We start from the raw sequence: 27,058 nt of genomic DNA, 5'->3' as shown, positions 1-27,058 counted from the left end.
TAAAAATAAAAATAAATGAAAATGAACCTTAAGCCAAAAGAGGTCAAGTTAAATCGAAGATGCTTTTAACCATGTGAACCTTAGCATCCCAATTCTGTGCATGTGGAAATTCTGAGAAAAGGTGGCGATATACAAGCTCACAAAGTATTGCAACATGACGTGGCGAGCATGTCTATCGTCTGCTTGCCTCTGCTTGCCTCTTGAAGAGGGCGGTCTCAGGCCTTATGACCTGCTGTAAAACCAATTGCCCTTAGGGGACACTAATAAATAAATAACCTAACTAGATAAAGTGCCAATCGGCACAGGTCTCCACCAGGATTCTTCCTCAGCCTAGTGGGAATATGCGTGCACAGTTTCATCGCAATCGGACGCTGCGTTGACTCGTGAGGAGTTGTGGCCATTTGCTACTCCTGAAAACTGTAGGAGCCAATCGTGGCCAATCATTTTGGAATATGAGAAATCAAACAAACCTGTGTTGATCACATGACTATGGAGATCATGTGTACCGATTTGCGTGAAATTTGGATAAAATCTGAAGGAGTAATAATAGAAAATGTGTTTTACATATGTGGGCCTCCTGGTGGCGCTATAAAGAGCAGATGTGAAAAATTCCAGACAAAGGTTTTTCCTTGGCCTCTAGGGAGTTGGCATACAAAGTGATCCACAGATTCGTGCAGTTAGAGGTAAAAACACTTTTGGGCCAGTTATAGCGCCACCTTGAGGCTGAGTTGAAATTGTTCATGTGGCATTTCGTCCTCGGCCTAGTGGGAATGTGGGTGCACAATTTCAAGGAAATCATGCGATGTGTTCATGATTTGCAGCATTTTGTTTGAAACTGAGCACTCCTGTGAACTTTGGAAGCCAATCTTAACCAATCAGGATGGAGTCTGAGAAATCTGAAAGACCCGTTTCGTTGAATGGCTCTAGAGAGACTGTGTACCAATTTGCGTGATGTTTGGACAAAATCTGTAGGTGTACTGTGCAAAAACTTGTTTTGCACAAAGCGGCCTCCTGGTGGCGCTATAACAGGTCGTTCTGGAAAGTTTGGGGCAGAGGTTCATCGTTGGCATCCAGGGAGTGTGTGTGCAAAATTTGGCATCGACCGGGTTAACGGTGGCCGAGATTAGCTGCTAACGGACGGACGGACACACGGACGGACGGACGGACGGACGGACGGACGGACGGACGGACGGAGTGCAAAACATACTCTCCCCACATGCCTTCGGCCTGGTGGAGACAATAAATAACCTTGTCTGTAGAGAGGAGAGGAGCATGTATTGGGTACACTGCTCAACAAAGCAACGTACAGAGTTTAAGTGGGCGAAGGGAAATCCCATCCTTCAGATATTGTTGCTGGGCAGAAAGTAGAAACCAGTCTCCACATTAATCAAAAACCTATATTTGTTTGTATCCTGATGGCTGCTTGGTATGAAATGAATCTCTGCCAACAACAAACACAGCATCTATCTACCTCCTAACTCCACTTGAGCTGTATTTGGGTAACGTGATAATAACATAAGGATAACTCCCCATAGTCCATGCCAACTTTGATGACGCAGTATTGTGTTGTTCTAAAAACCTGTCTCCTCGCCCTGGGAGCTCCACACCATCTAACATCTTCTCCGCCCTCCCACGCAGCGCCACAGCGGGCATAGTGTGCGGATATGTACCATTGTATTTTAAATATCGATTGTCTTCGCTTCAGCTACACACATTTCAAGCCCCACTCATCTCACAGGTATACGCTTCATTTGGCCTTGAGGCAGAAAACATAATACAATGGCTTGTGTGTCTGGGAGGATTCGGAAAATATTACCAGAAACTGACAAATAGAGTAAACTATATAAAGTTGTGTCGTGGCTTACCCCATCCGAGACAGAGAAAACGCTTGCGGATCAGCCGGGTCCGAACCTTCCCCGTCACGGCCATGTAGGACTGCCAGGCCTCGGTCAGGACCCAACAGAACGACGCCAGGAAGAAGAAGTGGAGGAAGGCTGTGGTCATGGTGCAGACGAGCTGTTGAGACATGGAGGAGAGAACGCACAGGGTTAGGGTTTAGAACGTTAGGGTTTAGGAGAAGAAGTGGAGGAAGGCTGTGGTCATGGTGCAGACGAGCTGTTGAGACATGGAGGCAGAATGCACAGGGTTAGGGTTTAGAATAGATTAAGAAGACGTGTAGGAAACAATGGGTCCATTTGTACACTCTCAGAGTTCATGGGGTGTCCTTTGAGAACCACTATAGTACTATAGCCTCGGAAACCCAGACGTTTTTATTTCCAGGGAGGAAAGAAAAAAAAGTCTTTGTCCGAGTCCACTTCAATTCGGCATAGAGTAGTAGCGCAAACTCGATCACTCTCTGCTGATTTCTGATCGTCTGCACCTTTGTTAAATTGACGCACACACACACACTCTCGCTCTAATTAATTAGCCTCATGTCCAGCAGCTGCACACAGTTTGGGGAGCTGCCTATGCCATAGAAAGCATAGGTGAGTTCCAGGCTAAGTACTAGTGGACTCCTAATAGTGTCATAGTAGTAAATCAGTGTCATATCCTGAAGAAAACCAGGACACTTGACATTCAGTGATTGGGCATCATGATCAAAATAAGAAAATTATGAACAGAAAAATCTGAAATTTGCCACGGACAAGGCTTTGTCTTTGCCACTGACACATTCAATGTTGTCTGTGTACGGACATACTGTACAGTACAGTATGGATGACCTCTGGTAGCCCAGTCTGACACTGGAGCCAGGTGCATTATTTGCTGCATGCCACTCATCGTCTCTCCGCCCTGTACTATTCATTTAAGGCAGAAAAGCACGCACACAAAAACAAAACCTTGAAGAAAGAATATAAGACAAATAAGTCTATGTCTGTCTACTCTATAGTATAGGCCTATATACTGTGAGATAATAGTGAAAATATATTATTTATGGTTTTGCACTCCCTCACCGACCCCCCCATGGGGGTTCCTGGATCGATGGATCAATAGGGAAATGGAAACGCAGGCAATCTATAAATGCATAGATTCTGATCGTTATGCGTGTTAATTCACTCAAGTGGTCCTTAAGGGGCCCATTTCCATTCGAACAGTCTTAGAATCACATTTACACTCAGGATTTCACTGCATACTGCATACTGCATTCACTGCGCACTGTCCGTGACATGGAAGAGGAAATAATCACTTCTGTCCGTGATAATCGTGCGTGCGCGTGTGCGCACACGTACTGTAGCTCACAATGGTCGCATCGCGACACATTGTGAGGTTGTAGATAGGCTATTTTCAAATGGTCGAAATGTAAATTATATATAGGGCTGGTATAGTATAGTGGTTAATGTATGTTACAATCAAAATCTATAAAGTAAACGTAGTTCAGTAAAAGTACAATATGTAGTGGACTGGAAGAAAAAGTAAAGTACAAAAATACCTCAACATTGTACATATAAGTACAGTACAATGTTACTTTCCACCATCTGCTAACCCATTCTGACCGGGCACCCATTTTGGTGTCAGCATCATGTTATGCTTTAGCTATTTAAAAATAGCAGATCTACAAGCTCATATCGCGCCACCGAGTGGCGCGATACGAGCTTGTAGGTCTGCTATTTTTGAAAAATCGAAGAGTGACTGACATTTTTAGAATCTGATCTCAGGTCAGAATGGGTTCATCAGACCAGTGTGTGTCCGGCGGAAACCTCGTATGAATCTGATCTCAGGTCAGAATGGGCTAATGATCCCAGCCGGGCTAAAGCTACGCTACGCTCACACAAACGGACATGGCGTCGCAGTCCTCTCTGCACTGGAGCTCATTAGTATGCGGGGGACAGTCTACCTGGAGGCGTGGAAGTCAAGGTCAACTGTTCTACACGGATGGGAGCGCTGGGCTACAAACCACCGCGCAGCTCCACTCATCTAGCCCATTCTGACCTGAGATCAGATTCATACGAGGTTTTCCACTGGACACACACTGGTCTGATCAACCCATTCTGACCTGAGATCAGATTCTAGAAATGTCAGTCGCTCTTCGATTTTTTTCAAAAATAGCAGATCTACAAGCTCATATCGCGCCACTCGGTGGCGCGATATGAGCTTGTAGATCTGCTATTTTTCAATAGCTAAAGCATAACATGATGCCGACACCAAAATGGGTGCCCGTTCAGAATGGGCTAGAAGACACAAATTAGGCCTTGATCTAGACTGCGGGCTAATTATCCCACGTTTTCTCAAATCTCGTCTTTTAGGACTGACTGACTGACTGACTGACTGACTGACTGACTGTCCACTGACTGACTGACTGACTGACTGACTGACTGACTGACTGACTGACTGTCCACTGACTGACTGACTGACTGACTGACTGTCCACTGACTGACTGACTGACTGACTGACTGACTGACTGACTGACTGACTGTCCACTGACTGACTGACTGACTGACTGACTGACTGACTGACTGACTGACTGACTGACTGACTGACTGACTGACTGACTGACTGACTGACTGACTGTCCACGCTGTTATTTAGCCTAGTGATCAGGTTGGATTTTTTGTATTCGCGGGCAGTGGCAAAAATAGCAGATGTATAAGCTCAGTGAGTTTACCCCCCCCCCCCCCTCAGTGAGTCGTCGTCGTCCCGTCCCCGTCCCCGTCCCCGCCGTCACATGACAACGTGTAACCCAGGCCTAGGTAGTGTCTCAGAACGAGACGCAAATTTAGAAATCGGATTTGAATCACACATCAAACCCGCCGTCGTATAGCAATTAAATTAAATGAGATTCAAAGATTTCACAGAAATCTGTTTGATGTGGTTTTTGGTGTTCAGACTGTCGGATACAAAATCTGATTTGGGATGACAGTGATTTCTTCTGACGAGAAATGTCGACTACCTTTTTTCACTGACAAACGAATTAAAAACTAAGCTGTGATTAAAAAACTCGGCATGCAAACCAAGAGTAAAAGCAGGCATTACGACGCCATCACGGTCCGCCAAATCAAAATGTAGTCGACTATATCAACTGTAGTTTTAATCAACTTAGATATTATACTGTATGTAGTCGACCAAAACTAGATCAACACTAACATTTCAGATGACTGAAATATGAATCAAACTAAATTTTATTTTATTCAAAAGACTATGACAAAAAAAAAAACTACATCACAATTTGCTGTCAAAATCAACATGGCTTTAGAGGCGGGGGGAGATTGCCTCTTTGCATTGAGACAAGTCTTGCCTTCGGTTGCTTGTCTGTTGCTTTCCCCGCACGAAAAGCATCTCCGGGGCGTTAAAGTGTTTAAGAAGAGGATTTGGAGGAAATTGAAAAAGAACTATACTTAGGAGTGGCGTCAGTGTGCGCTGACATTTGTAAGAGGAGATTAAGCTGTATGAGTTCGGGGCCCTCTGGTGATTTGCAGTGTGAAGCTGTGGTAATCTGCACAAGAGAGGCAACAATGGAGTGCCCTGTAGCCTCTCATGTATTCCGCTCGTGTTATTTTTCCCCCCGTATGATTTGTATTTACCTTCCTACATGTGGATTTTTTTGCATGTGCAGACTACTTTATCCCATTCTGACCTGAGATCAGATTCATACGAGGTTTCCACTGGACACACACTGGTCTGATGAACCCATTCTGACCTGAGATCAGATTCTTAAAATTCGTTCTTCGATGTTTCAAAAATAGCAGACCTACAAGCTTGTATCGCGCCACTCGGTGGCGCGATATGAGCTTGTAGATCTGCTATTTTTCAATAGATAAAGCATAACATGATGCCGACACCAAAATGGGTGCCCGTTCAGAATGGGTTATGATTCATCATGTGGATTGTATTGTTGATATGTGCAGACTACTGTATGATTCATCATGTGGATTGTGTTGTTGATATGTGCAGACTACTGTATGATTCATCATGTGGATTGTGTTGTTGTTATGTGCAGACTACTGTATGATTCATCATGTGGATTGTATTGTTGATGTGTGCAGACTACTGTATGATTCATCATGTGGATTGTATTGTTGATATGTGCAGACTACTGTATGATTCATCATGTGGATTGTATTGTTGATATGTGCAGACTACTGTATGATTCATCATGTGGATTGTATTGTTGATATGTGCAGACTACTGTATGATTCATCATGTGGATTGTATTGTTGATATGTGCAGACTACTGTATGATTCATCATGTGGATTGTATTGTTGATATGTGCAGACTACTGTATGATTCATCATGTGGATTGTATTGTTGATATGTGCAGACTACTGTATGATTCATCATGTGGATTGTATTGTTGATATGTGCAGACTACTGTATGATTCATCATGTGGATTGTGTTGTTGATATATGCAGACTACTGTATGATTCATCATGTGGATTGTATTGTTGATATGTGCAGACTACTGTATGATTCATCATGTGGATTGTGTTGTTGATATGTGCAGACTACTGTATGATTCATCATGTGGATTGTATTGTTGATATGTGCAGACTACTGTATGATTCATCATGTGGATTGTATTGTTGATATGTGCAGAGACTACTGTATGATTCATCATGTGGATTGTGTTGTTGATATGTGCAGACTACTGTATGATTCATCATGTGGATTGTATTGTTGATATGTGCAGACTACTGTATGATTCATCATGTGGATTGTATTGTTGATATGTGCAGAGACTACTGTATGATTCATCATGTGGATTGTATTGTTGATATGTGCAGACTACTGTATGATTCATCATGTGGATTGTATTGTTGATATGTGCAGACTACTGTATGATTCATCATGTGGATTGTATTGTTGATATGTGCAGACTACTGTATGATTCATCATGTGGATTGTATTGTTGATATGTGCAGACTACTGTATGATTCATCATGTGGATTGTATTGTTGATATGTGCAGACTACTGTATGATTCATCATGTGGATTGTATTGTTGATATGTGCAGACTACTGTATGATTCATCATGTGGATTGTATTGTTATGTGCAGACTACTGTATGATTCATCATGTGGATTGTATTGTTGATATGTGCAGACTACTGTATGATTCATCATGTGGATTGTATTGTTGATATGTGCAGACTACTGTATGATTCATCATGTGGATTGTATTGTTGATATGTGCAGACTACTGTATGATTCATCATGTGGATTGTATTGTTGATGTGTGCAGACTACTTTATGATTCATCATGTGGATTGTGTTGTTGATATGTGCAGACTACTGTATGATTCATCATGTGGATTGTATTGTTGATATGTGCAGACTACTGTATGATTCATCATGTGGATTGTATTGTTGATGTGTGCAGTCAGACCAGTGTTGATTTCGTAGACTAAAACGTTTTTACTGATGAGAGAACTAAATGGAAACTATAGACCTGCGCCCGTCGGGCAACTTGCATCGTTCCCAAGTAGGCCGGTGACCGAAGGGCATACAGGTCTAGTGAAAACTAAGCTACGATGACTGAGACTAAATCATTATATTGACAATTTCGTTAACGAATTAAAAGTGTGAACCGAGTGGTGCAACTCCCGTCTATTGGTTCTCTGTATCATTCCAATTTGTATCGTTCCAATTTCTTCTCTGTATCGTTCCAATTTCTTCTCTGTACTCTGGTGCCCCCTACTGGTATAAATAAGTAACATACTCGTGCTCACTTATACATACATACAGGTACACATACAGGTACCTACCTACCTAGGTACACAGACATTGCTGGATGTAGGAGTGGTTGCGCCACTCAAAAACTAGACTAAAAAATGTTAGAGAGGGACTAGGGTAGAAGAGATCCAGTAGAACTAAAGGAAAAGTCATTATGTTTGGTTGTGCTTGATTGCGCACTTTGAAAATAGAAGTTGTGAGCTTGTAGATCGGCTATTTTCAGTATGTGTAAAATCAGCCATTATAACGCCATCAAGGCCCGCCAAGGTACGCTTTATTCGACAAAATCAACTGTAGATTAATCGACTAAAATCTTATTTAGTCGACTAAAACTAGACTAACATTTCAGATGACTAAAATATGACTAAAAACACTGATGCATTGCTACTTTTTTTTTACCGTATGTTAAACCTGCTACTTCTCTATGCGATAATAAGACGTAAGGTACTCTAAATGCACATAATATCTTCATAATCGCTTTAGGCCCGTTTCTTTCCTGTGTTTTCTACTTGCTCTCCATTTCTCTGCCCCACCCCCCTCCCCTTTCTTGAAAACTAGAAAATTATATTTCACCTTATTTATTCCTGTAAACCTGTGACGTGACGGAAAAGTTTATTCTCATTCTCCTTCCATAGTGTTACACTCCCACGTACTGTACCGTTGGCATGCAATCCCATGGAGAGAAACATAACAAAACCATGCACACTTCTGTAATGTTAGCAGCAGGGGTCTGAGGCATAAGACCAATCCCACAGTACCTCCCTGGAAATGACATGAAATGGTGTTTACCTACAGCGAGGATATTAATTATGCCTACATGGATTCAGTTAGCATGATTATTCTTTTCCCTTTTGTGTGCATTATAGACCCATAAATGCATAATATGATACACAAGAGTAACCAGAAACCGCACACAACCAAAACATGTAGTATTTAGTATTGCGGTATTGTATCTGTAAACCGTACGGTACAGTGCTGTACAATGAGAGCCCAAGTAGTAAGTAGGGCTATCGTTTATCGTGATTACAGTAGCTACAGTATGTCATGTTTTACAGGCAGTGCTGCTGCTGACATTGTTTTTAAAAAATATATATTTAGGGGTTTTTTTCCGACATTGTTGAATTAATATGACTTATTTTTGAGTGGTGCAGCCACTCAAAGGAACAGCAATGTGTGTCCGTCTGTCTGTCTGTCTTTCTGGCTGTACACATTGATGATGGGGATGGGTATAGCCTGCCTCATTACCACAAGTCCATGCAAGGAGCAGTTGGTGGATCGAAAAGGTATTCACATTTCTGCAATGTAGAAATACTCTGTTACAAGTCTGGAATTCATTGACTTCAGTAAAAGTACAAGAGTATTGGTATAGGTCAGATAATTAAACAAAAAATGTCCTCCTTCCAGCTAGGCACACAGAAAGGATATATTGCACTCTTTATCATGGCTGGCATGAAGCAATTTGTCACTTTTTTTAAATTTAAACTAGAAAAGACAATTTGCCAATTTATGTGGTGGAAGTGACAGAAAAGATGGCAGATTTCCAATGGAATGGTGCATCACACAGACAGTCCTCGTGATGGTCATGACATCTGGCGTGTTTGGCTGAAAATAGCCATTACTTACTAAATAAAGCTAAAATATGAGTTTTTCTACAGCACATTTGCATATGTTTGACAATAAAAGCTTAAAATCTTGCAATACATTTTAGTATTCTCCTTGACGCATGTCCCGTTTTTAACATGACATCTCTGTTTGGGGACAGGTATTGTGGGGGGAAAAGAAAACGGAAGGAAAAATACAATTCAAATGTTTAGGTAGAACAACACATTGATACAGCAGAATACATGAAATACTTTGGAATTAATGCAAGTAGAAGTTTGAAATTCTGGATGTGGGACATTGGCACAAATTGAGGAATCAATGATAAGCCTCTGAACCAAAAGTAAATTGTGTGACTGACTGACTGTGTCGTGCTTCAGAGACATTTGAGTGGTTTCAGTCGTTTACAGTGAGATATTTAATAATAAGTAAATCATTAGACAAAAGTAAACAAAATTACAGCCTTGGGACACAAAACAATCCTTGGTTGCAGAATCGCCCTTAACTGAAAACTGTAATTCACCATTAATCAACTTTAATGTGACAGGTCAGAGTGTAATGCATGCACATGCACTGCACTGTAGTATCCAGGTTTCAGACAAACATAAAGAAAATGATAAAGTTTGCACAGTGCTAATACACTCCCACTTGCGAGTTCAACAACAGCTTGGTGAACTTGCAATAAACAGCGGGAACAAATTAGCAAAGTGTAAACTTTATTGTTTTCTTTAAGCTTATGCTAATGTTGTGAATGCTTCTAGCAGTTTAGAGTTGAAGCAAATGGCTTTAATGGTGAACTATAAGTCATTAAGCAACTACCGCTGCACCATTGAGAGCATCTTGACAAATTGCATCTCAGTGCAACAGCTGCACAGTGTCTGATCGGAAGGCCCCGCAACGGGTCGTAAAAACGGCCCCGTACATCATTGGCACCCGACTCCCGTCCATTGAGGATCTACAGCGCCAAAGATGTCTGCGTAGGGCGAGAGGCATCATGAAAGACCCCTCTCACCCAAACCACAGACTCTTTGAGATGTCTGCATAGGGCGAGAGGCATCCTGAAAGACCCCTCTCACCCAAACCACAGACTCTTTGAGATGTCTGCGTAGGGCGAGGGGCATCCTGAAAGACCCCTCTCACCCAAAGCACAGACTCTTTGAGATGTCTGCGTAGGGCGAGGGGCATCCTGAAAGACCCCTCTCACCCAAAGCACAGACTCTTTGAGATGTCTGCGTTGGGGCGAGGGGCGTCCTGAAAGACCCCTCTCACCCAAACCACAGACTCTTTGAGATGTCTGCGTAGGGCGAGAGGCATCCTGAAAGACCCCTCTCATCCAAACCACAGACTCTTTGAGATGTCTGCGTAGGGCGAGAGGCATCCTGAAAGACCCCTCTCACCCAAACCACAGACTCTTTGAGACGTCTGCGTTGGGGTGAGAGGCATCCTGAAAGACCCCTCTCACCCAAACCACAGACTCTTTGAGATGTCTGCGTAGGGTGAGAGGCATCCTGAAAGACCCCTCTCACCCAAACCACAGACTCTTTGAGATGTCTGCGTAGGGCGAGGGGCATCCTGAAAGACCCCTCTCACCCAAACCACAGACTCTTTGCCCTCCTTCCATCCGGGAGGCGCTGTAGGTCTATTGGTTCCCGCACTAGTAGGCTCAGGAACAGCTTCTTTCCTGTTGCTGTCTCCCTGCTGAACTCTGCCCCTCCTCAATGACACTGAACAATGACACCCCCTTCCGTCCCCCCTCCCTCCTTCCCATCTGAACTCTCATGCTCACACCATACATACTGTACACTAGCATGTTATGGCTTACCGTATATGGCTTGTGTGTATATATATGCATATAATATATGCATATATATACACATATAGATATATTATATCTTCATGCATTTTGTTCCTCTCAGTGTATTTATTCCCATTACTGTTGTTTTTAGGATTGATTTTAAAATTATTTTACTTGTCTATAAAGCTCTCAATGGTCTCGCACCTTCCTACCTACATGACTGCCTGCCTAAATATGTCCCAAACCGCCCGCTAAGGTCTTCCACTGCTGGCCTGCTCGCTTTGCCTAAAGAAATGGCAACTAAAAAATACGGGGAAGCAGCTTTTTGCTTCTACGGGCCGTCGGCATGGAACAAGCTCCCACTGTACCTGTCAGGCAGCCTCTGTAGTTTAACGAGCTCCCACTGTACCTTCGTCAGGCAGCCTCTGTAGACATTTTTAAAGCTCAGCTCAAGACCCACTTCTACAACATTGCTTTTAATTGATCTTTTATTTATTTATTTTTATTCATGTCCTCACTGTATTGCATTACTGCTTGTTTTTTAATGTCGTTGCCTTGCTTTTCTTTTATTCTCCATTGTTCTGTAAAGCACTTTGAGCTGCATTTCATGTCATGAAAGGTGAGATACAAATAAAGTTTTATTATTATTTATTATTACTGCATTACTGTATTGCACAGACGCCACTATTCATTTCATTGTCAAAGTATTTGTACACTATGTGCAGTGACAATAAATTGAATCTAATCAAATCTAAAAACTTCTGTGACCCCCTCAAAGAGGACATTTATTATTATTTTTAATTAGCAAACGTAGTGCATGCACATGCACGGTATTATCCAGGTTCAGTACAAACAGAATATCAACAACAAAACAAAGTCCACACACTACTAATAATATACCCCCACTGTTTATTACAAGTTCAACAATTCAGTCACGTCTGTTTACAGCCCGCTGTAGAACTTAAACGTTTGTAATAAACAGAGGGAGCATTATATAAGCAGCGTGCAGACTTTATAGTTTTCTTTAAGCTTATGTTAATGACGAGTGAATGCTGCTAGCATAGTTTAGAGTTGAGGGAAATGCTCATAAGCACATGAACCTTCCTAGACGTCGCTGCCACCTGGCCGTGTGATAATTAAAGATGCAAATGTTGCTGAGCAGACATCGTGGAGCATGTGGGAGGAGTAGTGGGACACACATTACACATTAGTGGGCAAGCTGCTGTTTACAAAAATGTCAATCGCGTTCAGGTTCACTAAAGCCTAGTGGAATTTCATGGCAATTTCCTTCTTGCATAATGTAAATAGTGCTTTTACCTTCTCTTAAAGGAGAATTCCATACTAAAAGGCTTTCTTACCTTTCTTTGTAGTTGTTACGTCCCCACCAAAGAGGTCCAGGTGTTATTTTGTGCAAAAGCTCCTTATTGGCTATTTCCCCTACCATAAGCCCTAAATGAATTGCATTGAATTGAATGGGGCTATGGGGTGTTGTGCAAATTTGCTTATTTCCATCGAAATAAGTAGTAAAGTGTGCCGCTTGGGTTATTATTTACATCATGAAGAGAGGATATATACAAAAAATATATAAATTTGAGCGATGGAAATAAGCGAATTTGCACAACACCCCATACATCCCATTCAATTCAATGCATATGGTAGGGGAAATAGCCAATAAGGAGCTTTTGCACAAAATAACACCTGGACCTCTTTGATGGGGACGTAACAACTACAAAGAAAGGTAAGAAAGCCTTTTAGTATGGAATTCTCCTTTAACCCATTCTGACCTGAGATCAGATTCATACGAGGTTTCCGCCGGACACACACTGGTCTGATGAACCCATTCTGACCTGAGATCAGATTCTAAAAATGTCAGTCGCTCAAAAATAGCAGACCTACAAGCTCGTATCGCGCCACTCTATGAGCTTGTAGATCTGCTATTTTTAAATAGCTAAAGCATAACATGATGCTGACACCAAAATGGGTGCCCGTTCAGAATGGGTTAAGTACTGTAAATGCATCTCAATTTCCCTGCTGTGAACCAGCGTCGGGCACAAGCGTGGTACGTGTCAGTTGTGTTTGCCTTAGATCACTGACAAAGCACGCATAATATGCCCTTTCATGGTGGCACATTTCTATTGTGAGGTCGACCAATGACACAAGGTCTTGGTTGGCTACAGTAGTACGCCTTTGAAACACGTTGAAAGCAAAGGACGTTGCGAGAACGGGATGGCGGCAGGTCATCATACAACAAGCAAAGTGTCTGTGTCAACTGGAAACCTTGTGTTCCAATAGATCCAAAAGGTTTTTATTTTTTTATTCTCCTGCTAATCATTTCCATTGGTTCAATGTCGTACGGCGAAGTAGGGCATTAAAAACACATTCGCCACCATTGTCGTAGATCTGCGTCAAATCTTAATTCAGTGGTCTACTGCACCCTTTGACGTAGCTCTTCGTCAAATGGTCCTTCATAGTGGTTTATGATAGCTCGATGTTGCAATGCTACATACATTAGCATCGGGTTGCTAGGCAATGAAGTATGAAAAATGAAATAAATATATATATATATTAAAAGTTGAAAATTCTGAGGTTTTCTGGCCGTCAGCGACGAAGGTTTTCACCCAGAGCACACGCTATGCCCTTTAGAAAGGCAAATGCCGGGAGATGTTGAGCTCACTGTGTCAGTATCCATGGCAACAGAGGACCCGAGAAAGGGACCACATTAAAACACTACTGCAGAGGTGACGTCGACGGGCATGACGGTACGGCCAGGGGCTGCATGGCACTATAACAGCACAGCACAGCCCAGCCCAGGGGTGGCTGTCTGTCTATGGCGCAAGTCCAGGGGTGCCTCGGAATACTTTGATGATATTTGGAATTAACTAATGTCACCACTTGCGTTCTCTTTCAGCCTACAGTACACCAAGTCTTTGTGAAGCGTTGTGAGCTTGTAGATCGATAGATATTTTTGTTGAGTGTTCCCCCCCAGAACAGGAATGGTTAAAGGAGAATTCCATGCTAGAATGCTTTCTTATCTTTCTTACCTTTCTTTGTAGTCGTTACGTCCCCACCAAAGAGGTCCAGGTGTTTTTTTGTGCAAAAACTCCTACCATAAGCCCTCAATGAATTGCATTGGATTGAATGGGAATTGAATGGGGCTATGGGGTGTTATGCTAGTTCACTTATTTCCTTCGAAAGAAATAGTAAAGTGTGCCGCTTGGGATATTATTTACATTATGAAGAGAGGATGTATACAAAGAAATTATAATTTTGATCGATGGAAATAAACGAATTAGCACAACACCCCATACATCCCATTCAATTCAATGCAATTCATTTAGGGCTTATGGTAGGGGAAATAGCCAATAAGGAGCTTTTGCACAAAATAACACCTGGACCTCTTTGGTGGGGACGTAACAACTACAAAGAAAGGTAAGAAAGCCTTTTAGTATGGAATTCTCCTTTAAACGCCAAGTATAAAAGTCATTTTAAGTCTTTCCTAATGGAAACAAATATTCTCTCCAGTTTCCCTTGTGACATACTCTTATCTTTGGGGATAATATTTACATATTTATGTACCGTTGTTAATATGACAATAGGTGTGCTATAACCCATTCTGACCGGGCACCCATTTATCATCATCATGTTATGCTTTAGCTATTGAAAAATAGCAGATCTACAAGCTCATATCGCGCCACCGAGTGGCGCGATACGAGCTTGTAGGTCTGCTATTTTTGAAAAATCGAAGACACTTTTAGAATCTGATCTCAGGTCAGAATGGGTTAATAATGAAACTGTCAGGATGTAATAGACATTTTTAGAATCTGATCTCAGGTCAGAATGAAAAACTGTGAGAAGTTGAACTGGTCTATGGTGTTGTGGGGCTTGAGAATGTGACCATGTTTGGCTGAGCCGAGGTGTAGGTCTGGAGCTATAGCTGACCTGAGATCAGATTCTAAAAATGTCTTCTAAATCCTGACAGTTTTCTGAAAAAGCTATGTTTCTATGTCAGTCGTTCTTTTAGATTTTTCAAAAATAGCAGACCTACAAGCTCATAGCGCACCACTCGGTGGCGCGCTATGAGCTTGTAGATCTGCTATTTTTCAAAAGCTAAAGCATAACATAATGCTATAACACCAAAAGGGGTTAACCGCATTAACACTAGCACGTCTAAGCGGTCCATCTGACCAATTTTGAGATTTTGAAGTGGATTTTCTTTGCTCATGAAGTTCTGAGAAAGTTCCCATAGCATGACTTTTTCTAAATATTCAATTCAAATTATGGTGTGTTGACTGACTGACTATTGTTTTCACCAAGTGCATAGCTCAATAGATATAAATAAATGTTGACTATACTCGCCAATATTCAATTCAATATTCAATACAGCCTACCCTGCAGAAGGCAACCTGTTTCCCCGAAACGTTGGAATAATAAAGTTTATATAGCATCGTGACTATACGAGCTGTGCATGGTCGGTTTGACCCGACAAAGACATTTCCTTTCCTTTGGAAGGAGAATGCCGAAATGTAAAATGACAGTGTTTGAAATCCTTCCACCCCGATGGACCTCCCCAACCTCTAAATGTTTTGTCAGTCAAAAGATGACAGTTCTGTCCGTGTCCTTCTTTGTCTGTAAACTTTTCTGCAAGCGACCGGTGGAACTGATTTGCCTGCACGGCACGCACGCACGGCTCTTTCCTTTTTTTTTCTCTCTCCCTCTCTCACGGAGGCATGTAAATGTCCATGAATCCAAGTAACTGACAGTGAGGTATGCATGGAAGTGCATTTTATATAACGCTGTAGCACTATTTGTGGCGGTGATGCGTCACATGACTAGATCTATCCTATGGTATAAACCGTGCTGCTATAAACCTGCTGCTGCTGAGATGCGGACCTCTGGCGCTGCCTGGCACAATCAATCAAATATATATTAATTACATCGATGCGCCCGGCGGCCCTTTACCCATACACGTGTAGCCTATAATGTTTCCCCCCTCTATATAAAAATGACAATATATAACTCTAACGTCGCACCCTAACGCCCAGTATTGTTTTTTTGTTATTTGGTCTAAAAGGTTAATCACACATTCAAAGACCAAATAATTTGCAGGCAGTTGGCGTTAATTACCTCGCGCTGCGCCAGGTTATTCAATATAGCGCTCACACCGCCACTATAATTACAGTTTTGAGGTAAACTGAAATGAAAAAGAAAAAATAAGTCGAGTTGTCCTGTCGAGTTGAAACGCTGCCTTGAACTAGTTGGATGGAATGTGACATTTAGAAGACAATGGCAAGTGGTCAACCCCCCCCCCCCCCGCCATGGGTGGGAGAGGTTCCCACAGATTACAACCACACACAGAGATTTTGAAAACATGACCAATGACAAAAAACTCCCATATCTGCTGGGCGAAGTACAACAATGTGCAAACACAGCAGCAATATTTGTGAGTTGCTGTGATAGGAGAAGGATATCAAATGGAACACAACCACCCTAAAGACTAATCATTGTGTATATTCCTGCACTATACCTGCATCGAGTGACCTTGGTACATAGAATTTGATCTATTGAAGATTCTGACCTTCAAATGTACATAATTTTTGTTTTGATTGTATTGCTGTATTGTTGTATTGTTCTTTCTGCTTTGGCAATGTAAACGTATGTTTTCTCATGCCAATAAAGCCCTTTGAATTGAATTGAATTGAATTCAGAGGTGTGAAGAGCATTAGAAGAGATGCAGGGCCAATGGAATTGCACGAAAAGCACGGCCATCCTGACCGTTAGCCGTCAGAGTAGTAGGTGAGGTGAGTTCAGACATGCTGGTGTTTTGTCCCTGGCAACACAAGGCAATGTGAGCTTGTAGATTGGCTACTTTTGCTTTTCGTCGTCAAGACGAATTATACCCGTGCAGTACCAGAGCACTGGATTTGGATCATGCGCACCCGCTCCCAGCCCAAACCATGTTGTATAGGGTCCTTTTATATACTGTAGGTGTGAAAGGCAATGGGGTGGTCAAAAAGAAACCTCTTGGCCACCTGAAGCATGTGTGGTTGTGCTATATTGTAGCTTGATTTGAACATGGCTAAATGCAGGTACAGTGCAGTGCATAATGCATCTGTTTCATAACCTACTTAACTGTCAAGCAGTAAATCCAGCTGAGCCCACCGTGTGGCTGTCCATGGTGCTGTAATGGCCGTCTCTGACTGTCTCTCTCTCTCTCTCTCTGGCTCATTCTGACTGTCTCTCTCTCTCTCTGGCTGTCTCTCTCTCTCTCTGGCTGTCTCTCTCTCTCTCTCTGGCTCATTCTGACTGTCTCTCTCTCTCTCTCTCTGGCTCATTCCGAGTCTGTTTGTAATGTTTTTTTAGGGTCTCAATGGAAATAGTGTGGGATTATGCGGGACTAAACTGTAATATTGCAGGATTATGAAACTACTTAAACGTTGGTACAGGCAGGGGGAGCAAGCGGTTGGTCAGGAATTAAAGGACGACTTGAACACTTTTCAACCTATATTCATATAATTGGTCCTCACTAATGTTCATGATAAAATAGCAAAAAAAAAAATATTGCCCTCCTGTGTGGGAGGGCTGGGGGCATTTCAGAAACCGGTCTTCCAGTGACATCATCGTTAGGCGTTACATTAATAGAATTGTAACTTTTCAGGAATAGAAAAGCCTGCAGTTTCTTTTAGCTTGGATTCCCCATCGATGTCGATGCAAGACGGCTTTCTGAACTGCCCACAGCCCTCCTATGAGACGAGTAATCATGAACATTAGTGAGAACCAATAATATGAATATACTGTACATACGGTAGGTTGAAACGTGGTGAAGAAATGAAATCATTACATGTCAAAAATCCAACGGAAACATGGACGAAAACATGGACTCTACTGTACAGTAGAAAACATGGACTCTACTATACAGTAGAAAACATGGACTCTACTATACAGTAGAAAACATGGACTCTACTATACAGTAGAAAACATGGACTCTACTATACAGTAGAAAACATGGACTCTACTGTACAGTAGAAAACATGGACTCTACTATACAGTAGAAAACATGGACTCTACTGTACAGTAGAAAACATGGACTCTACTACACAGTAGAAAACATGGACTCTACTGTACAGTAGAAAACATGGACTCTACTATACAGTAGAAAACATGGACTCTACTATACAGTAGAAAACATGGACTCTACTATACAGTAGAAAACATGGACTCTACTGTACAGTAGAAAACATGGACTCTACTGTACAGTAGAAAACATGGACTCTACTGTACAGAGGCTTCAGTGGTTAAATATCTTGATATTGCAGCGGTGGAGACCAAATACGCCATGTTAATTGATTGTTAAAGAGAAGGCAATATTTTTAATTATTTAAATTATAGTTAATCAGGAGAGCGTGGATTTTTAAAATGAAGGAAACTGCCTTTCACCCGACGTGCTACAGTATGGTGATTGATCACATCATTATCTTTAGAACCTGATGTTCCAATCCACGGAACCTGAGGTAATTAATTTCCTGCAGCGGGGGGACTAATGGCCCCTTGTAAACTAAAGGCACAATTCATTAATTTTGAACGTTTGAATGAGGCCTTGAATTGTTTACCTTTTTTGATTGCAATTGTTTCCTATTGCATTTCAGATTTATGTGAAGAGGAGCAGTGTTCTTAAACGAAAGAATGTCCTCCTGCCATTTGTCTTTCTTTTTTTTATTACTGATAAGGATGTGTTCAGACCAAAACACATGTACCCTGCCTATAATCCTGTCCCAACATACATGTTGACCTTGAATTGTTTCATAGATGCCCCCTGTTCTCCATTTCCACACCACTCCCACAGTAACATGTTGTTAGAATGGAGCTAGTTGTCTTCATCAGTGGCGTGCACAGACATTTAGAGGGGCAGGTGCTCAAGTGAAAAAAGGGCACCTTGTGCAGCGCATTTTCGGGTGGGAACCCATTTTGGTGCTTTAGCTATTGAAAAATATAGCAGATCTACAAGCTCATAGCGCGCCACCGAGTGGCGCGCTACGAGCTTGTAGGTCTGCTATATTTTTTTTTAATCGAAGAACCACTGACATAGAAACATAGCTTTAGATTGTGGGGGCCTAAATAATATAGTAGAAGCGTTTTTTATCAAGATTTGATCAATGTCACCATAAAATGTCACACTAAAAAGTAAGAAAAAAAATATTTTTTTTTCTTTCTTTTTTTAGCACATTGCCAAAAGGGCAGGGGGTGCTCTAGCACCCCCTAGTGTCTATCTGTGCACGCCACTGGTCTTCATTCTAATGCCAGTATTTTAGTAGGTCCTTCACAAATGGTCTATTAATAGTGTCCTGGTACTCACCGTTGCAGAACCCAGCGGTGGAGTTCTGAACGGGCCTGAGTATTAAGGCCTGGGCCGGGCCATGGTTCTGTATGAACGACAGCTTGAGGGTGACAAGCGGTGCATGTGTGAGTACCAGGACACTATTAATAGGCGGGTTTGGACCATAGACTGTAAAAAATATGGACAAAGCGTTCCCCGGGTCTAACATGGACGTAAAATGAAGCCTGTAATTCTATGGTAATTCCTGATGTAAATCGCCATCTTTCTAGATCCGTTTTGGCCCAGCTGGCCATTGGCTGCCCAGACAACGAGGCGGGACTTCCCCCCTTCTTCTCCGTTGGTTTTTATTTTGGTGGGAGGGGACTCCCAATCATAGACTGTAACGGTAGCCACACCCCTCAGAACATACGCGACTTTATGGTAAATTTTTTAATTAATGGGACCATCATTTTCCAAAAAGAATATTATGACATTAGAAATGAGACTTTAAACTAGTGACTGGAAGCAGAAAGTATTCATGACCATGTTTATTAAGGTACTACAGTCTAGGTGAAGTTGGGCCCAAATACATGGACTTCTATGGGGCTATGGGTTTTTCTGGGTCCAATGACAGCGCCACAACAGGCCATTATATGAATCGCGATTTCCTTATAGGCTTCACAAAATATCTGTCTGACTGCCCCCCTGGTTTGGACCTACTAAAATTCCTGGATTAGAATGAAGACAACTAGTTCCATTCTAACTACATTTTACTGTGGGGAAAATGGAGAACAAAACAATTCAAGGCCAACAAGTATGTTGGGACAGGATTATAGGCTGATTCAGGGTGTGGTCTGCATGGAGGATCTCCTATAAAGTACAAGTATCCGGAATTCAAAATTGTACAAAAGTACAAAGGTATTGGTTATCATAATATGTGTATTTTATTTAAAATAAATTATGTAATATATCTACAAGTTCATGTGACGCATTGTGAGCTTGCAGATTGGCTATTTTCAAGTTTAAATAGGGCTGGTTAAGTGGTTAATGCATGTTTTGTAATAATAATTCAAATCTACAATGTAACTGGTAACTAACGTTTTCAAATAATTATAGTGGAGTAAAAAGTAGGCTACAATATTTGAGTAGAAGGTACTGCAAATTGGAAAGTAAAGTAAAAAGTACCTCAAAATTTCACTTACAGTACAATTTAACTCGAGAGTACTTGAGCACATGTACTTACATTTCACCACTGTTTATCCCATTTTGGGGCGGGAACCCTTTTTGGTGTTAGCATTATGTTATGGTTTAGCTATTGAAAAATAGCAGATCTACAAGCTCGTAGCGCGCCACCGAGTGGCGCGCTATGAGCTTGTAGGTCTGCTATTTTTGAAAATGCAAAACGACTGACATAGAAAAACATAGCTTTTTCAGAAAACTGTCAGGATGTAGAAGAACATTTTTAGAATCTGATCTCAGGTCAAAATGGATTAACTCAAAGAGTACTTGGAGCACATGTGTACTTACATTTCACCACTATTTATATATATGGGCCTAAAGGAACAGACAGACAGATACAGAGATTGTTGGATTCATTGTTTTCCGGGCAAAATGCTAATCTGACCGACATCCCAATCGAGCATGCACATGGGGCCAACGTCTGAAGTCTGAAGTCGATCAGTCAGACCGTTCTGGAGACGACGTCTCCCAGACAGATTTATAGATAGATTATTATACATTATGGTGATCGTTGATCAAATCAGGCCCCTCTTTCTGTAATGAGTTCGTCTTTAGAACTGCCACTAAGCAGTGCGGTACTCTCCCACTCTGTCTTCCATGGACGGGACTTCAACCCATTCTGACCTGAGATCAGATTCATACGAGGTTGCCGCCGGACACACACTGTGTCTGATGAACCCATTCTGACCTGGGATCAGATTCTATAAAAATGTCAGTCGTTCTTTGATTTTTCAAAAAATAGCAGACCTACAAGCTCGTATCGCGCCACTCGGTGGCGCGATACGAGCTTGTAGATCTGCTATTTTTAAATAGCTAAAGCATAACATGATGCTGACACCAAAATGGGTGCCCGCGGTCAGAATGGGTTAACAACTCTCCTTGCTTTAAACACGGTAAAATAGTCCGTAATAAGTGTACAAATGTTACCAAAATGAACCTGCAGGGGCTTGGAGTTAAATTAAAACCAAGGATTTGACGGTGTAAGGGGGCTTATTTTGTGTGTGTTCATGAAATGATGTACTTATTTATTTATTTATTTACAATATGTCTTGGTGGTATAGTCATTGCCGTCTCAATCGTATTTTTTAATGAGTTTATTAAATTCTAATTGAATTTGAGAGGACAGTCATTGTAGAGGTTTTTGCCTCTTCATAATATGGATTGACTAACGGCTACTTAAAGGTGCAACCTGGGAGTTTCCTAGCGGTAAATGGGAACTTTGTTAAGCCACTGGACTGAGTAACAGGGGAGCGCGTCGATACACGAACACAAGCCAGCGACTGTACTGTACTGTAACGCATACTGTTTCCACAAGAACAAACAAACAAGTAATGATTTATTATGCGAGTCACTTTTCTTCTGCGTCATATTTCCCAAGGTTGCAGCACTAATGAAAGTGAGAGAGAGAGCAGGCACATAGCCTAACCTAACACATTAAACCCCAAACTCTCTGAGTTAAAGTTGCTTCATGGCCCTGGAAGTGTATTGTTAGTATTGTTTATTTACATTGCCGTGGGGATTTCTTTGCCCAAGAAGATTCAGAATAAAGCTAGGCGCTAAAGTGCCCAGCAGATGAGGCAGATTTTACTCTGAAAAGCTCCGCCTTCCATTCCCCCACAAAACAGGGAGACATAATCTTCCATTATTTCGTCGCACTGTCACATCTAAACTCTCTCTAGAAGCTGTTGGCAACTCTGGCCATCAGTCATGTCATCAGTAGTACTATGACAACTGTTGTCTACATATTTGGGCAATGTTTAAGCCTCGGATAGGGCTTAAACATGCCATTGACTTCCATTTGGGCAATGTTTAAGCCTCGGATAGGGCTTAAACATGCCATTGACTTCCATTTGTAAAATGAAAGTTTCTAAAAAGATATAAAATAATTTGTGGAAAGACAAAATTTCCTTGGCCTACTGGCAGCATGCACAGCACATTTGGCATGGCTCTGTCCACCAGTTTGCCAGATTGGCCCAGAACGCATGTGCGCACGCACACACACACACACACACACACACACACACACACACACACACACACACACACACACACACACACACACACACACACACTCACAGACAGACTCACAGACAGACTCCCAGACAGACTCAGACATACGTAGAGCCTCTCCCAGATGGCTTGGCCCCGAGAGGAGCCGTATGCCGTAAAAGAAGAGGCTATAGATTTATCTCCTGAAACAATCCTCACGCTGTAGGGAAGCTATAATTCTTCCACCGCAAATCTTATTAAAAGGATGCTGTTGACTTGCCGTTGCTGCTACTACAGTATACCTTTCCAGCTTTGTATGCAGGATGTGTGAGCGCTTGAAGGGAACATACTGTACCTACAGTACATGTGAACTGCAGTATGTCTGTGTAGATTCTACAGACAAACGTACAGTATTATGCTTTGTTGGCGTTTTTATTTTTAATCTCATACTGAATTCAGACTTTCTTTTTGAGAGGTGCAACCACTCCAAGGAACAGCAATGTCCGTGTTCACCTATGTGTTCACCTATGTGTTAACCTATGTGTTAACCTATATGTTAACCTATGTGTGTGGCTATGTATGTGGCTATGAGTACCAGTAGGGGCAAAAGTGGCGCTGTTGTGTCAGAAACAGAGAGAGAGAGATAGTGTGCACTGTTGCCTAGTGCTAATTAGAGAGAGAGAGAGAGAGAGAGGTGCACCACTCGGTACCATGTTGCTGTCCGGAGGAAACGTCATAACTCCATTTTTTATATTTTTATTCCATAAATCGGTGCTATTGAACACCCTTTACGTATGTGTGTTGTTTTGAAAATATTGAACCAATGGAAAGTAGTAAAAAAAACACATTGGACAAAAGCTCTTAACTCCATTAACTCAAACTAACGCCTTCTCATGCAAGTAATTGCCAATATCTAAAAGTCACAACACCAACTTTGATGAGGCAGTATTGCATCGTTTAAAAGGTTTTATTATATATATACAGCTGCCCTAAAACATCCTGTGTGTCCTCACAAGTGTAGCAGTAACACAAACACGCGTGTGTGTGCTTCCTTTCTGTGTGTGTGTGTGTGTGTGTGCGCGTGTGCGTGTTGAAGGTGACGCGGTGCAGATGCTAAGGTTGAGTTGTCCTCGTTATACGCAAAGAACGCGGCTGCTTGCTGCTCTGAGCGCTGTGCATGTGAGAGAGAGAGAGAGAGAGACGCTCCTCCGCTCACCTCATTACATCTCAAGGAGGCTTTGCTTCCTCCTCATGAATAGCAAACAAACAGCCCCTTTGGGAGGGAGGGCGTTTATTAGAATCTGGAGAGATGAGGGAAGGCAGGGATCTGGACTCTCCAGTTGAAGAGCAAACAGTACAGCGAGGTGCCAAAGTGAGTCTCTCTCCGGCGTGGGTGACACGTCTTAACTGCACCGTATCCATCCAAGCGGGCATTACTTTATTTTTAATTTTTTTACTCGTGCCGACATGTATCTCTTTCTAATTGTGGGATAAAAAAAAAAAAAAGAAAAAAAAAAGAAAGAATGCATGGCCACCAGCAGTGGCGTGCACAGACATTTAGAGGGGCAGGTGCTCAAGTGGAAAAAAAGGGCACCTTGTGCAGCGCATTTTGGGGCGGGAACCCATTTTGGTGCTTTAGCTATTGAAAAATAGCAGATCTACAAGCTCATAGCGCGCCACCGAGTGGCGCGCTACGAGCTTGTAGGTCTGCTATTTTATTTATTTATCGAAGAACCAGTGCACTGACATAGAAACATATAGCTTTAGATTGTGGGGGGCCTAAATAATATAGTAGAAGCGTTTTTTATCAAGATTTGATCAATGTCACCGCATGGTCCACACACTACAAATTAAGGAAAAAAAGAAACGTTTCTTTTTTTTCCTTTTTTTTTAAGAACACATTGCCAAAAAGGGCAGGGGGTTGGTTACTGAGCACTGGCCAAAGGTTATTGCGTGGGTGTGACGTCGCCTGGGAAGCAAACAAATCTGTCAGTGCACATTAATGGTCTGGTCTGACCCCCCCCCCCCCCCCCCCTCTCCTATCACCAGACGTCCCCTTTCTGAAAGTTGTCCTAAAGTTTGGGAACCAGTCTATAGCGTATAGACATACAACAGAGTCCATTGCCTAGCAACAACAGTTTGCGCTGACCCAGAGTGACACATGGATGGACCCACAAACAAACCCACAGACAGACAACTTGAGAAGAGATGCATTTCCTTTGCGCCACATGAGGCACAACGGTGATTAACCCATTCTGACCTGAGATCAGATTCTAAAAATGTCTGTTTGAAAATGACAGTTTTCTGATAAAGCTATGTTTCTATGTCAGTCGTTCTTCGATTTTTCAAAAATAGCAGACCTACAAGCTCGTATCGCGCCACTCGGTGGCGCGATATGAGCTTGTAGATCTGCTATTTTTCAATAGCTAAAGCATAACATGATGCCAACACCAAAATGGGTTCCCGTTCAGAACGGTGATTCATTAGAGCAGTGGTTCTCAACCAGTGGTCCGGGTACCACCACTGGTCCTTGAGGAGGGGGGGGGGGGTTCCATCTGGTCCCCAGCCAAATGGACCCGTTACGTTATTAGATCTTTAACATGTTGATTTAACAGTTGAATTGAAACCAAATGGACCCATAACCTTACGAGTCCATTCGGTTTTTATTTTACGCTCTCAAGATTTAACTTATTGTTAAATAATGACATTACTTAATTCACAAGAAGTCTACACATAATTAGAGGATGTAGAAGAATTGTTGTTTTGATCCATCAACCAATTTGCCTGTTGTCTCTCCTATTATGGTACCACATCAATACAGCGTGGAACAAATGGTGGTCTGTTGCTCACATGCCGAATAAATAATGGGCCTTGATATGAAAAAGGTTTGAAAAGCACTGAATTAAAGCACATTGATGATACCGCAAGCGCTCAGAATATCAATTAAGTACGACAGTACGTCAAAATGAGTTCAGGGTCACCTCTGGAAAGCGTCTGTACTGTACTGTACAAAATGACTGGTGCACCGTCCTCCTTAGTATCTTAGTACAATGTAGTCATTTAATTATGAAATACTTCATAGCCAAAATAATGGCCCAAGTGGCCCTTTAAATCCACAGTAAAGCACATAATGTATGGCACTAAAAACTGTAAAAAAGACACTTACTGTAAATGCCACGATATTCAGTCTCTGTGACAAACAACTATTACTAGCCTGTGCAACGTTTAATCCATTCTGACCCGAGATCAGATTCATACGAGGTTTCCACTGGACACACACTGGTCTGATGAACCCATTCTGACCTGAGATCAGATTCTAAAAAATGTCAGTCGTTCTTCGATTTTTTCAAAAATAGCAGACCTACAAGCTCATATCGCGCCACTCGGTGGCGCGATATGAGCTTGTAGATCTGCTATTTTTAAATAGCTAAAGCATAACATGATGCCAACACCAAAATGGGTTCCTGTTCAGAATGGGTTAAATGAAGGATAATCCTTCTAATACACCATGGGATCTCTTTGTCGTAATACGTGTTTAGCATGTCCAAACATCTAGTCTTGATTTCCTAACACTCCTTTATCCGAGGAAAAGGTTAATTAGACGGATATAAAACGCTTAACTGATTTCTGTGTTGATCTTACGTCCTGTCATTTAAGGAAGTGTAGATGTTAATTTATGACTGCCTGTGGTTAATAGAGCAAAACCTTGGCCATCAAGCTATAGCTTTGTCTTCATTCTCTGCTCTTAGCTGTGCAAAGACAGTCACTCAGCACAGAAACAAACCGTGTCAGCCTTGGTGCCCACAGTAATCACACCCACCCCAGTTTATGATATTCTGTCACGTACAGATATTTAAACACTTTAAGCTCTATATAGCCGGTACTTTGTACCATCTATCACAAAAATAATAGACAATCCATAATCTCTTGTAGATTGTAGAGCTGCTATTTTTTTAGCTGAAGTTCTCCTCAGAATAGTGATGCTAAGTGGTATGCTATATCCCAGGGGTACTCAACTGGCGGACCGCGGTCCACGACCGGACCGCGGACCACCTCTCTGCGGACCCTAGGCAAATTATTTAAAAAAAAATCTCTCCTAAGCTCAGGCCAGGCCAGCCACAGTCAATTTCAATTCAATTCAGGCAGTGTTGCTGCAGCACAACTACATTGTGTGTCTTATGTTAATGGAGGGAAGAAGTTAATAATATAAATAACATCAGATGGTACATTTCTCATGTGAAATTGCTGCAAAGGCCCCCAAAATGTCCCCCAAGGGCCCCCAAAATTCTGGCGCGCGCTATGCGCGCGCGCAGTGTGATTTGGATTTGGAGTTCCACTCCGGGCCTGCACTCTGAACCCTGAACCCCATTATTGGTTGGTTGGAAGGGGATCTGATTTGTATAAGCTTGGCTTGACCATACTAAACGGGCATAGAGCCCCGCTCTCCGATGGACGCCGCG

The 27,058-nt window shown here is 42.1% G+C and overlaps 1 protein-coding gene across 1 annotated transcript in view; it reads right to left on the bottom strand.

The window, feature by feature from the left end:
* adgrb3 (adhesion G protein-coupled receptor B3) overlaps positions 1-27,058 on the bottom strand; it is a gene marked incomplete at both ends in the record, with an annotated part of 259,513 nt that overhangs the window by 31,711 nt on the left and 200,744 nt on the right. Inside the window, one exon of the mRNA XM_083775051.1 lies at positions 1,866-2,016. Within this exon, the coding sequence (XP_083631177.1) occupies positions 1,866-2,016 (151 nt within the window). The remainder of the gene's footprint in view (positions 1-1,865; positions 2,017-27,058) is intronic.

Source organism: Protomyctophum parallelum (genome assembly GCF_964188405.1).
Source record: "Protomyctophum parallelum genome assembly, chromosome: 10".
Lineage (NCBI taxonomy): Eukaryota > Metazoa > Chordata > Actinopteri > Myctophiformes > Myctophidae > Protomyctophum > Protomyctophum parallelum.
Note: the sequence above shows the minus strand (reverse complement) of the source record. Positions and strands in the feature narration are given on the sequence as shown.